The following is a 15,316-nucleotide window of genomic DNA, read 5'->3' as shown; positions in this document are numbered from 1 at the left end:
GTCCCTGGAAGCTCTGATTGATTGGTATTGTTGTTCTTATGGGGTTGCAAATCCCTTCAGCTCTTTCAGTCCTTTCTTTAATTCCTCCAACAGGAGTCTGTTCTCAGTTCAGTGGTTTGCTACTAACATTCACCTCTGTATTTAAAATGTTCTAGCTGTGTCTCTCAGGAGAGAGCTATATCCAGTTCCTGTCAGCATGCACATCTTAGCTTCATCTCTCTTATCTAGTTTGGTGGCTGTATATATCAGGTCCACATGTGGGGCAGGCTCTGAATGGGCGTTCCTTCAGTCTCTGTTCTAAACTTTGCCTCCCTATTACCTCCTATGGATATTTTTGTTCCGTTTTTAAAGAAGGAGTGAAGCATCTGCATTTTGGTCATCCTTCTTGAGTTATCCTTCTTGAATTAAAATATTGTGTTAATTATGTATCTTAGATAAAGAGTAATAGTTTGTGAAAAAAAACTGGTGGTGAATTAAGGATTAAATAATGGTTATCAGTATAGTTGGTTTGACCTGTCGGGGTAGGTTAGATGACTTTTAAACCTTATAGGAAAATTCGAAAATTTTTGGACATAAATCATGAATGCTAGGGAGAAAATGAACATTTAAATAAAGAGACATGGAAATTTTAGGTTGAGAAGCGTGAACACTGTCTTAGGTGTTCCTGTTAGGGAGAACAAGCATTTAAGCAAAACCTGAAAACTTTTGGGTTTCAGGTGTGTTTTCCCATTGTCTTGGCCGGCCTAGATATGTTGGGAGGGGAGCTGCTCTGTGATTGGTCTGTGTCAAACCTCACAACACGCGTTTATGGGGGGCTGCAGCTAGTGAGGCCTTGATCTGGGAAGCTGGGAATGCGCCTGTCATACCTATTAGGGTTTCCTGCGATTCAACCTGTCCTGACCAGGAATCAGGGTACCTTTCTCAGACCCACAATTTTCAAAATAAATTTCAAAACATACTGTACATTTTCATGTTTCAAAAGATAAACAGAAATTACTAACGGGTGGACTACATAAATTTAATAAAAATAGAAGTATAAAAACTTTCAGTAATTTAGAACCTTCTTTTATAAAATAGATATGACAGAAAGGGATATAGAGTGCATGAATGGCATGCTCTATACTGGGATTATGGAAGACATTTTCCTTTTTATTAACCATTTCCTGATTTAATATTGCATGCCACACATGTTCATGAGAAAATAAACATCCACTCAAATGAGTACTAGAATTGTTTTTCTGTACCATCAAATAAAAATTTCCCTATTTGCACCATCATTACTGTGGTATTGGTATATATTGATATCAAGGTCTCATGTCTCTGTTTCTCTGTCTCTGTCTCTATGTCTGTGTGTCTGTCTCTCTGAATCTGTCTCTGTCTCTTTCTCTTGCTCTCTCTCTTTTTGAAACAGGGTCTCCACATAGTCCCACTGTCCTGGAACTCACTATGTAAACAAAGCTGGCAGACGTACTCACTGACCAGAAAACATGCACAGTAAACAAAAAACAAACTAACAAGTATAAAATTGAACTAAACAAAAGCTTAATAAAATTGCCAGATTAAACAGAGACTTCAGGAAGAGGAATTGTGAGAAAAGCAGGGATCAGGTGGAGATTCGGGAATCAGAAGATCCTGATCAAAAGAAACAGCTCATTAGAGGCCCTCAGCAGACTTGTACTGGAAGAAGGAAGAGTGAGCAAAGCAGAGGACAGGGAAAGTGTTAGCACAAGCTGGAGATCAGAGAGAAAGCAAGAGACAAGGACAACAGGCAAAGGGCAAAGACAGGAAATACTGCCAGACACATGACAAGATTCTACAGGGAAAGGAATGAAGGAGTGGGGGAATTGCTTTTAGAAATAATGTCTGCAATTTCGTTGAAAACAATAATCAATACAACTCAGAAGTCCTACCAAGTTTCAACATGAAAAGTGTAAGAACTAGAGGTGGTAGATGTCTCCCAGGCCAAGCTGCACACATGGGCTCACAGTGGTGTGACAACACATACGAGACATGTGTAACCATAAGTTACACGGAAGTAGCAGAGGAAGTTGGAATGAAGTCCCACTGGTAGGCCTTAGCTGTAGAGCTGTTGGCAAGTCTTAGCCACTAGGGAAGAACATATTGTTTTCATTAAGAATGTAGCAACTTTAACTCAACCACAGTCCAGTGGAAGGCCACACATCAGAGTATATGAAAGCAGAAGTTAAAATGGTGTGAAAGAAAGAAAGGAGGAAAGAAAGAGAGAGGAAGGAGGGTAAGAGGGAGGGGTGGATGGAGGAAGGGTGGTTGGAAGGGAGAGTGAGAGACAAAGTGAAACAGAAAGAAACAAAAATGAAAAGAAAAGATAAAAATAAAAGGAATGAATATTTTCATCACAATTGAAAAAGAAAAATCTTAGAAATAAAAATACACAAGATCAGTAAAACCAAGTTACAGGCACTAACTTTAAAAGTTTTATTACGAAATGAAAATTGGAAGCTAATAAACTTTTTGCTAAGTGAAACATCCAGGACAACTAGACCTGCATAGCAAGACTCTGTCTCATACAAAAGAAAACAAAACAAAACAACAGCAGCAACAACAACAGCAGCAAACAAGAACAAAAGAGTTGCTACCTGGAAACACCAGCAGACATTGACAGAGACAGGTAAAGAGGGCAGAGGGACTGAAAGGTCAACCTAGAACTATAGAAAGCACAGCTCATTTTATTGAATCAACCTATTTCCTGCTAAATGGTAGATGCTATGTAATGCCCAGATGTCATCATGTAACAGTACATATTCTAGGCTCTGTATTTGAGAGAGATAATTGATGCTTTTCTTACAAAACGTAAGTGAGAAGTTTCAGATAATTGACAAAACATGAAGAATTCTTAGACAATAGCTCCCTCTGTGATGTGCAACACTTTTAACATTACTGCTTAGATGGAAATCTCATGGCGAGCACTTTCCTTAAAGCTGCTTTCATGTCGCTGTTCCTCAGGCTATAGATGAAAGGGTTCAGCATTGGGGTCACCACTGCATACATCACTGCAGCTGCCATGTCCCTCCCAGCTAAGTGAGAGGATGATGGGTTGAAATACACAGCGATGACGGTGCCATAGAAGAGGCAGACCACAGCCAGGTGGGAGCCACAGGTGGAGAAGGATTTCCATCCTCCCCTGGGGGATGAGACTCTGAGGACAGCACAGGTGATGTGGATGTAGGAGATGAGGATGCAGACAAATGGGGTGACCATGACCACAGCTCCCTCTGTAAGAATCATCAGCTCATTGAGATGTGTGTCTGAGCAGGAGAGTTTCAGGAGGGGAGTTCCATCACAGAAGAAGTGGGGGATCATGTTGTCTGCACAGAAGGAGAGTCGAGCCATGAGCAGTATGTGCAACAGACAATTCATGTTGGCTACAACCCATGACCCCACAACAAGCAGGACACAGAGCTGACGGGTCATCTTTGTTGTGTAGTGTAAAGGGTGGCATATGGCCACAAATCGGTCATAGGACATCACAGCCAGCAGGAAATTGTCCATGTTACCAAACACAGCGAGAAAATACAGCTGGGTGAGACACCCAGAGAAGGAAATGGCCTGACTCCCAAGTATATGGTTGGCCAGAACTTTAGGGACAGTGGTAGAGGAGAAGCAGACATCCACAAAGGACAGGTTACTGAGGAAGAAGTACATGGGGGTGTGCAGGCGGGAGTCTGTGCCAATAGCCAGGATGATGAGCAGGTTTCCCAGGACAGTGGCCAGGTACATGATGAGGAAGAGCAGGAAGAGGAGCTGCTGCTGCTGGGGCTGCCTGGAGAGTCCCAGGAGGAGGAACTCGGTGACACTGGACTGGTTGGTGCTGCTCATGAGTCTGAGCCCAGCTACAGAAAAAGAAGAAGTCGGAAGGCCATCTTCAGGTTTGGATGCTACAACCAGGTTCACACTAATCCTGCATTAGGGTTTCTGTATCCACTCCTTTGCTCCACACACTCAACTTACAAATCCCAGTTTTAGTTTCTTCCCCAGATTGACCCCTTTAGTTTTATTGGATATAACATACAAGCTTTCAAGCACATCGATCTTACCTGTATCTGATAACATTTTCTGTATTTTTTCCACTCCTTAGAAGCTCAAAGGAAAGGAGAAGCAGCCAGCTATTTTAGTGATCTCAAGCTCCAACTGGTGGAACCCATGACTCCCTCTCTCTGAGAGAGAGTGAGCAGCACCTGGTGCAGAAGAAACATTGGCATTTCTAATACCTTGAACATGCCAGTTCTATTACTTTTACCTTGGAGGTGTTGGGTAATAGTGTTCATTATTCTAAGGCTTGGAAAATCTTGGAAATACGGTTAGGTTCTCAGAAGATGAAGAGTGGATGATCACAGTCTCAGACCGAGGTCTGCGAGAAGAAGATATTTTCTGCAGCATGAAGTCCCACTAGAGATAGAGTCCCTGAGTATCTCATTAAAGACCAGCAGAAAGTAGTTGCGTAAGCCTGCTCTTGCTCCCTCTTGACCAACAAGGGCGCAACATCTAAGCTCACAGTCAGAACTTGTGAGTGAAGCAATCTGTGTAGAGTGAAGTCCCAGAGAGAATTCCCTGAGACTGATCTGAGCCTTTAGTATTAAAGAATCGGTTCCCATTCTTCATCCCCTCACCACAGAAAATGAGGTCATGGCACTGTCTGAGGGAAAGTTCTCTCTTCCTCATATTTGATTACTTACCACATAGGTCTTATGGCTCATCTGCCTATAGGCAGCCCTAGGAGTAATTGGCATTACAAGGTCTGGTTCAATCCTATGAAATATACAGTGTAAAGTTCAGTGAAAAGTTCAGTGAAAGAAAAAGTTAGATTGGGGAGTGTGTAGTCCTCCATGCCTGAAAGATACCAGACCTCAGACAACCCACATCCTTGAAAACTATTTCTTGCCAGCCCATAGTGATGTCTGCGCTTCTCAAACTGTATAGACCCTTGGGTGCAGCTCCAACAGCTTCCTTTGTACTCCTCATCCCTTTCCAAGATACAATTCATGACAGGACTTCTAAACCTGGCATGGGTACATCCTCAATGTGATTGTCCTGTCCTTGTGCCTCCAGAAACTTACAAACTGCTTCCACTTGATTTACAGATGAATAAGCAAAATTCTGGGAGATGACAACAAAAACTGCAGACACACAAGAGTAGTGGAAGGAAGTTGGAGAAAGTCCTACTTGAGGTTGAGTTCAAAATTTGGGGCACTTCTAATGACAAGATAGATGAGGCCTTCCTTCCCAGTCAGTGTCAAACTGTAGAAGCCAATTCTCTCTCAGCTCAGCCTGGGAAGTAGGTGATAAGAGTGGTAGCATGTGCTGGCTTACACCTCTCATCCAGACACACTGAAGTCCGGGGGAATGAGATTGCTGTCATGTTCCAGACTAGCCTTACCTACCATACCAGACCCAGTCTCATAAAAGCAAAAACAGCACAAAGGAAAGAGATATTAGAACCTGGAGAGATGGCTTAATGGTTTAGAGGACTGGCTGCTCTTGCACAGGGACCAGGTTCCACTTCCACCCACAGGAACAAAGAAATAAAAAAAATAGGGAAACAAAGTTTAAGGGCATAGATAAAATTAAATGAGGCTTTATTTAATTCTTGCATGTGTGTGCTTGAATGTCTGCGTTGTCTGCTCTTAACATATGTTTGAAATTATCTACAATAAAGTTCTTAGTTTAAAATCAGTACTTGGGCTAGCCACAGAGCTCCATGCCTATATTCCCAAGACTTGGAAAACAGAAGAAAGTGGGTCCCTGTGAATTTGAAGGCAGTCTGGGCAACACAATGACCCTGTCTTAAGAAACAAAGAAAAAAGCATTACAAGATTAAAAATAAAAAAAAGCATTCTTTACTCTTTTCTAGACCAATTATTCTTAGGTTTGGTCTTATCATCATGTCTTGGATTTCTTGAATGTTTTGAGTTAGGACCTTTTAGCTTTTGTGTTTATGTGACTGTTGTGTTGATGTCTTCTACAGTATCTTCTGCAACCGAGATTCTCTTCTATCTCTTGTAGTTCCTTGGTGACGCTTGCATCTGTGACTCCTGCTCTCTTTCCTAGGTTTCCATCTCAAGGGAAACCTTAGCGGTTTCGCTTAGTGTTTTCTTTAATGTTTCTATTTCCATTTTTCGACCCTAGATGGATTTGTTCAATTCCTTCACTTGTTTGATTGTGTTCTCCTACACTTCTTTAAGGGATTTATGTATTTCCTTTTTAAGAGCTTCTATTTGTTTACTTGTGTTCTCCAGTATTTCTTTAAAAGTTATTTATGTCCACCTTAAAGTCCTCTATCACCTTCATCAAATGAGAATTTAAATCTAAATCTTGCCTTATAGGTGCGTTGGGGTATCCAGAGCTTGCTGTTGTGGGAGAACTGTGTTCTGATGTTGTCAAGTCACATTGGTTTCTGTGGCTTTTGTTCTTGCTCTTGAGTCTTGCCATCTGGTTATCTCTGGTATTGGGTGGCCTCACTGTGTCAGACCAGATCCTGTCCTTCTTGTGGTCCTGTGGTCCTGTGGCCTTGGATATGTCAGAAGTCCTGGGAAGTCAAGCTGCCACTGGAGTGTGGGCTGTATGGGTTTGGATCCAGCGCAGAGGCTCTGCTCCTGGCACTGGTGCAAACCAGATGGCACTCGGGTCTCTCTCTCTCTTCATCTTTTATTTCCAGCACATTATTATGACTCCTTACTCTGTAGTTATAACTCTAGTTGTAATCAATTGAGCTTCCGATATTCATAAGTCACTTCTTAAAATGAGTTTTCAGCAATTATTTTTTCCTAGTTTTCATTTTCATTTCTCTCCTCTAAGAGTCCTTACAGTATGCATTTGCTGTACTAACATTGTCTACACTTGACCCTGCACTCATTTTTTTCCTCATTCTTTTTCCTTTTCTTCAATGTCCACAATCTGTTTATGACTATTTACAAATTGGGCAATTATGTATTTATCTGTTTCAAATTTGTAGAGTTCATTTAGTGAACAGTTTATATCCATTGTTTACTTTCCAACTCAGAATATACATTAACCCCCATAATTTTTGTCTATTCATTCCCTATTTCGTTTGACATTGTCTTTATACTTTTGTTTACTTCTTCAATCATGCACTCTTCTCCATTTGCCAAATTTTTTATGATGGCTACTTGAAGATATTTTTTGTAAAGATGGCTTCTGCTCTTTCCAGAGGCCATATCTGTTGCTTGTTATTCTGCTGTAAGGTCCTACTTCCCTGTTTCTTTGCAATCTTTCAATTTCTTCTCAAAAACTGGTTATTTTATAAATATATCACTGCATGTAGAGGTTCTGGTTCCCCCTGTTATGTTTGTTCTTGCTATTGCTTGTTTGCTCATTGTTGGTTGGGTTATTTTATGTGGTCTATTTCCCCTAACACTCTGAATCCTCTGATAAGGTACCTCATGAAAAACAGCTTTCAGTCAGCCTCGCATGGCTCTGAAGTTAGTAAAACTCTCTTCTACTTTGTTAACCATGTGCTCTGATAAACTCTACTAGTTTACACCAGACTGACTCACTCTGTCATTAGAAATAAAGTCCACTAAAGCATCTGATCTAGAGGGATGGCTAAGAGGTAAGAGTGGTGACTGCTTTTTCAAAGGACCAGGGTTTGGTTCCCATCACTTACATTGCAACTCACAAGCATCAGTAACACCATTTTCAGAGGATGTGACATCCTCCTCTGGTCTCCATGGGCACCGGACATGCATGTGACATATATGTCTATGTATGCATATGTGTAATGTATATATGCAAGTCAAGCACTCACAAAGGGGTCTCTGTGACCTGTTCATGAGCCCAAGGCCAGAAAAACAACAATCCAACGAGGATTTCAAAAAGGCAGTTAAATTGGGTTCAGTGCAACTCAGTAGTCAATGTTGATGCAACCTCTGAGAGTCTGATATCAAAAAGGTTATTTTCTGCATATTTCAGAAAGGAAATTTGAAAAGAAGATTCCTGGAGCTAATGGTTCTCTCCTTTTGAAGAGACAACACTTTATGTTTAGCTTTTATGGCTCCCTGAGGCTTATGTGTGAGCACAAGCACCTCCTACACACTCCTACAGGTAAAAGTTTTTTAAAAATTAAAAATCCAACAAGATTGTATAGCATTTTTACAAAGAATAGTTTCTGAGGTCACTGTTGGTATGTGTTCTGACCCTGAGGAAACCTCTCCCAAGTAGTGTGTGTGTGTGTGTGTGTGTGTGTGTGTGTGTGTGTGTGCGCGCGCGCGCGCGTGCACATGTGTGCGTGTGTGCGCACACACGTGTGTAGTCCAGGCTAACCTTGGCCTCTATATCATCCTTCCTCAGTCTCCCTGATGAGACTTACACAAGTACAGACATGCATTTGACCTCTTCACTCAGCCACTTAAAATTATTCTGAAGCAGGTCATGAGACTATCTTTTCCCTGTTCTTTAAATTTTAGTATTCAATGAATAAAACTGTATAGATATGTGAGTGAACATGCATCTGTGTGTGTGTATGTGCAATGTCCATGCATTTATGTATGTGTCCTCCTGTGTGTGTATACACAGGTACGGTTCATGTGTACACAGACACACACACACACACACACACACACACACACACACACACGTTGAAGTCAAAAATTTGTGCCAGGTATTTTCTTTGATCTCTTTTTTTCCAAGATTTCATACAATTTTTAATCACTTAGAGAATATCTTCAGATAAAACTGGCAGAGAAATTCAAGCATCTTCGTGTAAAGGCATCTTCATGTTAACAAAGGAAATATGCTACAATTGAGTATAATTTTTCCCACCACACAAATTAATTTTTTTTAAAAACTATGTAGATGCTGCTTCAGTCATTCAGAGGAACCAAAGGGCAAACACACAGTGTCCCCTACATGGAGAATGGGTGCCAAAGCTCATGGTAATATTTTTCTTTTCTCTGGCTTTGGAAGTTTTCATTTTGTCTGTATTTAAAATCTTTCAACATCCCTCAATTCTATTTTTTAACTGATATCTCTTCAAATATACCGTCTCAGGACATTCAGAACTTTTTACAGTAAGGAAATATTGCTTTCTGCCAATGCCTTCACCCTCAAACTACATTGCTCTTTTTCACATACTTGTGCTTCCTTCCTTAGAAGTTCTGACTGTCCTCTGTTCTCAGGTAGCAACTTCATACTTCTTCAGATTTTCATTATCTCAGTTCTGGTTTGCTTTGTTGGGGTATAACTGACAAAATTTGTTTACATCCCCCTTGTAAGAGGAGATGCTTTAGAATGTATAATAAGTTACCACAATCACGATCAATAAGATATACATTTCTGCACAATTTATCTTTCTGTGAAAATTATACATAAAGTATACTCTCCCAACAACATTCAAGCATTCAGTATGTTATTATTAACTGTGGACATCATGTTATACAGTATGTTTACATCTTGTATAAGTTTGTATCACTTGGCCAACATTTGTTTTTCATTTCATTCTCTCTGAACTTTTCTTAGCCTGAATTTTTTCCATTTCTTTTGTTGTTGTTGTTGTGTTGTTGTTTTTGTTGTTGTTGTTGTTTAATTGGGTATGTCTTACTTACATTTCAAATGTTATTCCCTTTCCCAGTTCCCTGTCCATAAGGCCCCTAACCCTTCCACCTCCCCTTCTATAAGGGTGTTCCAGTCCTCATCCACTCACCTTACCACCTCCCCCCAACATTCCCCTACACTAGGGGTGCAAACTTGGCAGAACCAAGGGTTTCTTCTTCCATTTACCCAACAAGGCCATCCTCTGTTACATATGCAGTTGGAGCCATGGGTCAGTCCATGTATAGTCTTTGAGGAGTGGTTTAGTCCCTGGAAGCTCTGGTTAGTTGGCATTGTTGTTCTTATGGGGTTGCAAGCCCCTTCAGATCTTTCAATCCCTTCTCCAATTCCTCCAATGGGGGTCCCGTTCTCACTTCAGTGGTTTGCTGTTGGCATTCGCCTCTGTATTTGACATGTTCTGGCTGTGTCCCTCAGGAGAGATCCATATCTGGTTCCTGTCAGCATACACTTATTAGATTCATCCATCTTATCTAGTTTTGGTGGATGTATATATCTAGGCCACATGTGGGGCAGGCTCTGAATGGCCATTCCTTCAGTATCTGCTCTAAACTTGGCCTCTCTATCCCCTCCTATGGATATTTTTATTCCACTTTATAAGAAGAAGTGAAGCATTCACATTTTGGTCATCCTTCTTCTTGAGTTTCATGTGGTCTGTGGATTGTATCTTGAGTAATTCAAGCTTTTGGACTAATATCCACATATCAGTGAATGCATATCGTGTGTGTTTTTCTGTGATTGGGTAACTCACTCGGGATGCCATTTTGTAGTTCGTTCCATTTGCCTATGAATTTCATGAAGTCATTGTTTTTGATAGCTGAGTAGTACTTCATTGTATAGATGTACCACATTTTCTGCATCTGTTCCTCGGTTGATGGCCATCTGGGTTCTTTCCAGCTTCTAGCTATTGTTAATAAGGCTGCTATGAACATAGTAGAGCATGTGTCTTTGTCGGATGTTGAAGCATCTTTTGGGTATATGCCCAGGAGAGGTATAGCTGGGTCCTGAGGAAGTGCAATGTCCAAATTTCTTAGGAACCTCCAGACTGATTTCAAGAGTGGTTGTACCAGTCTGTAATCCCACCAACAATGGAAGAGTGTTCCTCTTTCTCCACATCCTTGCCAGCATCTGTTGTCACCTGAGTTTTTGATCTCAGCCATTCTGACTGGGGAGAGGGGGTATCTCAGAGTTGTTTTGATTTGCATTTCCCTGATGACTAAGAATGTTGACCATTTCTTTAGGTGCTTCTCAGCCATTCCATATTCTTCAGTTGTGAATTCTTTGTTTAGCTCTGTACCCCATTTAAAATAGGGTGATTTTGCTCTCTGAATTCTAACTTCTTGAGTTTTTTGTATATTTCTGATATTAGTCCTCTATCAGATATAGGATTGGTAAAGATCTTTGGTTGGCATTTGGTTGGCAATCTGTTGGTTGCCATTTTGTCCTAATGGCAGTGACCTCTGCCTTACAGTAGCTGTGCAGTTTTATGAGGTTCCAATTGTCCATTCTGGATCTCAGAGCATAAGCTATTGCTGTTCTCTTCAGGAAATTGTCCCCAGTGACCATGTGATTGAGGCTCTTCCCCATTTTTTTCTTCTATTAGTTTGAGTGTATCTGGTTTGATGTGGAGGTCCTTGATCCACTTGGACTTAAGCTTTGTACAGGGTGATAAGAATGGATCAATTTGCATTCTTCTACATGCTGACCTCCAGTTGAACCAGCACCATTTGTTGAAAATGCTATCTTTCTTCCATTGGATGGTTTTAGATCCTTTGTCAAAGATTAAGTGGCTATAGGTGTGTGGGCTCATTTCTGGGTCTTTGATTCTGTTTCACTGATCTACCTGCCTGTCTCTGTACCAATACCATGCAGATTTATCACTACTGCTCTGAAGTTAGGGATGGTGATTCCCCCAGAAGTTCCTTTATTGTTGAGTATAGTTCCGGCTGTCCTGGGTTTTTTGTTATTCCAAATGAATTTGCAAATTGCTCTTTCTACCTCCATGAAGAACTAAGTTGTAATTTTGATGGGGATTGCATTGAATCTGTAGATCACTTTTGGTAAAATGGCCATTTTTACTATATTAATCCTGCCAATCCATGAGCATGGGAGGTCTGTCCATCTTCTGGGATCTTCTCAGTTTCTTTCTTCAGAGACTTGAAGTTCTAATCATACAGATCTTTCACTTGCTTGGTTAAAGTCACACATATTATTTGGGACTATTATGAAGGCTGTCATTTCCCTAATTTTTTCTCAGCCTGTGTATCTTTTGTGTAGAGGAAGGCTACTGATGTATTTGAGTAAACTTTATACCAAGCCACTTTGCTGAAGGTGTTTATCAGATTTAGTAGTTCTCTGGTGGAACTTTTGGGGTCATTTAAGTATACTATCATATCATCTGCAAATAGTGATATTTTGACTTCTTCCTTTCCAAACTGTATCCCTGTGTGACCTCCTTTTGTTCTCAGATTGCTCTGACTAGGACTTCAAGAACTATATTGAATAAGTAGGGAGAGAGTGGGAAGCCTTGTCTAGTCCCTGATTTTAGTGGGATTGCTTCAAGTTTCTCTCCATTTAGTTTAATGTTAGCTACTGGTTTGTTGTATGTGGCTTTTACTATGTTTAGGTATGGGCCTTGAATTTCTGTCCCTTCCAGCCCTTTTATCATGATGGGGTGTTGAATTTTGCCAAATGCTTTCTCAGCATGTAATGAAATGATCATGTGTTTTTTTTCTTTGAGTTTGTTTATATAGTGGATTATGTTGATGGATTTCAATATATTGAACCATCCCTGCATCCCTGAAAAAAGTTTACTTGATCATGATGGATGATCATCTTAATGTGTTCATGGATTCCATTTGTGAAAATTTTTTAAATTTTTATTATATATGTCTTTACTTACATTTCAAAGGTTATTCCCCTTCCCGGTTTCCTGTCCATAAGTTCCCATTCCCTTCCCTCCCTCCCTCACATGGGTATTCCCCTTATACATCCCCCTTATTGCCTTCCTCCATATTCTCCTGCACTGGGGCTCCAATCTTAATAAGATTAAGGGCTTTCACTTCCACTGGTGCCCCAACAAGGCTATTCCCTGCAACGTGTGCAGTTGAAGCCCTGGGTCAGTCCATGCATAGTCTTTCAGTAGTGGTTTAGCCCCTGGAAGCTCTGGTTGGTTAGCATTGTTGTGTTTATGGAGTTGCAAGCTCCTTCAGCTCTTTCAATACTTCCTCTAATTCCCCCAAACTATTCTTAGTTCGGTGGTTTGCTGCTAGCATTAATCTCTATGTTGGACATGCTCTGGATGTGTCTCTCAGGAGAGAACTATATCCAGTCCCTTCCTGCATGCATTTTTTAGCTTCATCAATCTTATCTAGTTTTGGTGGCTGTATATATATGGGCAACATGTGTGTCAGGCTCTGAATGGCCATTCCTGGAGTCACTGCTCTAAACATTGCTTCCATATCCCCTCCGATGAATATTTCCCCCTTCTAACAAGGAGTGGGAGCATCTGCATTTTGGTCATCCTTCTTCTTCTTTTTTTTTTTTTTGTAAATAATTTTTTTTATTATTAACTTGAGTATTTCTTATATACATTTTGAGTGTTATTCCCTTTCCCAGTTTCCGGGCAAACATCCCCCTCCCCCCTCCCCTTTCTTATCGGTGTTCCCCTCCCCACCCTCCCCCATTGTCCCCCTCCCCCCAGCAGTCTAGTTCACTGGGGGTTCGAGCTTCCTGTGGTCTATAGGTTGCATCTTGGGTAATTTGAGCTTTTTGGCTAATATCCACTTATCAGTGAGTACATACCAAGTGTGTTTTTCTATGATTGGGTAACCTCACTCAGGATGATATTTTCTAGTTCATTCCATTCGCTTATGAATTTCATGAAGTCATTTTTTTGATAGCTGAGTAGTACTCCATTGTGTAGATGTACCACATTTTTTTAATTCGTTCCTCTGTTGAAGGGCATCTGGGTTCTTTCCAGCTTCTGGCTATTATAAATAAGGCTGCTATGAACATAGTGAACAAGAATTTCAAATCTCTGATGAAAGAAATTGAGGAATACCTCAGAAGATGGAAAGATCTTCCATGTTCATGGATTGGCAGCATTAATATAGTAAAGGTGGCCATTTTGCCAAAAGCAATCTACAGATTCAATGCAATCCCCATCAAAATTCCTACTCAATTCTTTATAGAGATAGAAATAGCAATTTGCAAATTCATTTGGAATAACAAAAAACCCAGGACAGCCGGAACTATACTCAACAATAAAGGAACTTCTGGGGGAATCACCATCCCTAACTTCAGAGCAGTAGTGATAAATCTGCATGGTATTGGTACAGAGACAGGCAGGTAGATCAGTGAAACAGAATCAAAGACCCAGAAATGAGCCCACACACCTATAGCCACTTAATCTTTGACAAAGGATCTAAAACCATCCAATGGAAGAAAGATAGCATTTTCAACAAATGGTGCTGGTTCAACTGGAGGTCAGCATGTAGAAGAATGCAAATTGATCCATTCTTATCACCCTGTACAAAGCTTAAGTCCAAGTGGATCAAGGACCTCCACATCAAACCAGATACACTCAAACTAATAGAAGAAAAAATGGGGAAGAGCCTCAATCACATGGTCACTGGGGAAAATTTCCTGAAGAGAACAGCAATAGCTTATGCTCTGAGATCCAGAATGGACAATTGGAACCCAATAAAACTGCACAGCTACTGTAAGGCAAAGGTCACTGCCATTAGGACAAAATGGCAACCAACAGATTGCCAACCAAAATCTTTACCAATCCTATATCTGATAGAGGACTAATATCCAAAATATACAAAGAACTCAAGAAGTTAGAATCCAGAGAGCCAAATCACCCTATTTAAAAATGGGGTACAGAGCTAAACAAAGAATTCACAACTGAAGAATATCGAATGGCTGAGAAGCACCTAAAGAAATGTTCAACATCCTTAGTCATCACGAAATGCAAATCAAAGCAACCCTGAGATTCCACCTCACACCAATCAGAAAGGCTAAGATAAAGAACTCAGGTCACTCTGAATATACATATTTTATTGGATAGTTATCAGATAGTATACTAGCTAGCCGAGATATAATATACATTTTAGCCTTTCTTAAGTTGTAATGGATAACTAAATGTTCTGTTTCACTGATATAGTGATGGACTGGGTGTTGAGTAGATCATATGCTTTACAAAGTGTAGAGTGGTAATAATTGTACTCAATTTATATATAAGTGAAAAGGCTTTTTAACTGGACAGAAAGGGGGAAATGTTGTGGTTTGCCGTGGAGTTATCTGTATTTTGATGCTAATTCCACTGCCCCAAGGACAGCTGCCTAGTCAAGTACTCAGGAATCAAGTGTCTTCACCAGAAACTTCTCCCCATTGAATTTTTAAAATACAGGTGAGGGGCAGGTACAGGATAGAAGGAGGCCTGTCATTGGAGGAGAAGGAAAGATGGGCAGGAGAGAAGTTTGAAGGAAGAGGAGGAGACTGGAATGGGAGAAAAGGAGGGTGAGAAGAAGAAGCCGTGGCAGGACAATGGAGGCTGACATAAAGATTCCGCTCTGTATTTGCAGGTTGTTATTAATGTTCTCAAGGGATGGATGGTACCGGGTTTGTATGTTTAAGTGGGCAATTATATCTTATCAATTGGGTCAAAAAAACAAAAGCTCAGGTGACAACAGATGCTGGCATGGATGTG

At 40.6% G+C, this 15,316-nt stretch overlaps 1 protein-coding gene across 1 annotated transcript; it reads right to left on the bottom strand.

The window, feature by feature from the left end:
• Positions 1 to 2,913: 2,913 nt before the first annotated feature.
• Positions 2,914 to 3,855, bottom strand: Or1f29l1 (olfactory receptor family 1 subfamily F member 29 like 1). Its single transcript, NM_001416774.1, has one exon. The coding sequence runs from the start codon at positions 3,853 to 3,855 to the stop codon at positions 2,914 to 2,916; it is 942 nt and encodes a 313-aa protein (NP_001403703.1).
• Between the last annotated feature and the right edge of the window lie 11,461 nt (positions 3,856 to 15,316).

This window comes from Rattus norvegicus, chromosome 10 (genome assembly GCF_036323735.1).
Source record: "Rattus norvegicus strain BN/NHsdMcwi chromosome 10, GRCr8, whole genome shotgun sequence".
In the NCBI taxonomy this organism is placed as follows: Eukaryota; Metazoa; Chordata; class Mammalia; order Rodentia; family Muridae; genus Rattus; species Rattus norvegicus.
The sequence above is the reverse complement of the archived record's forward strand: the minus strand, read 5'-3'. Positions and strand labels throughout refer to the sequence as shown.

Coding starts and splice junctions, on each gene's coding strand:
- Or1f29l1 (NM_001416774.1), bottom strand. CDS start 3,855: ATGAGCAGCACCAACCAGTCCAGTGTCACCGAGTTCCTCCTCCTGGGA.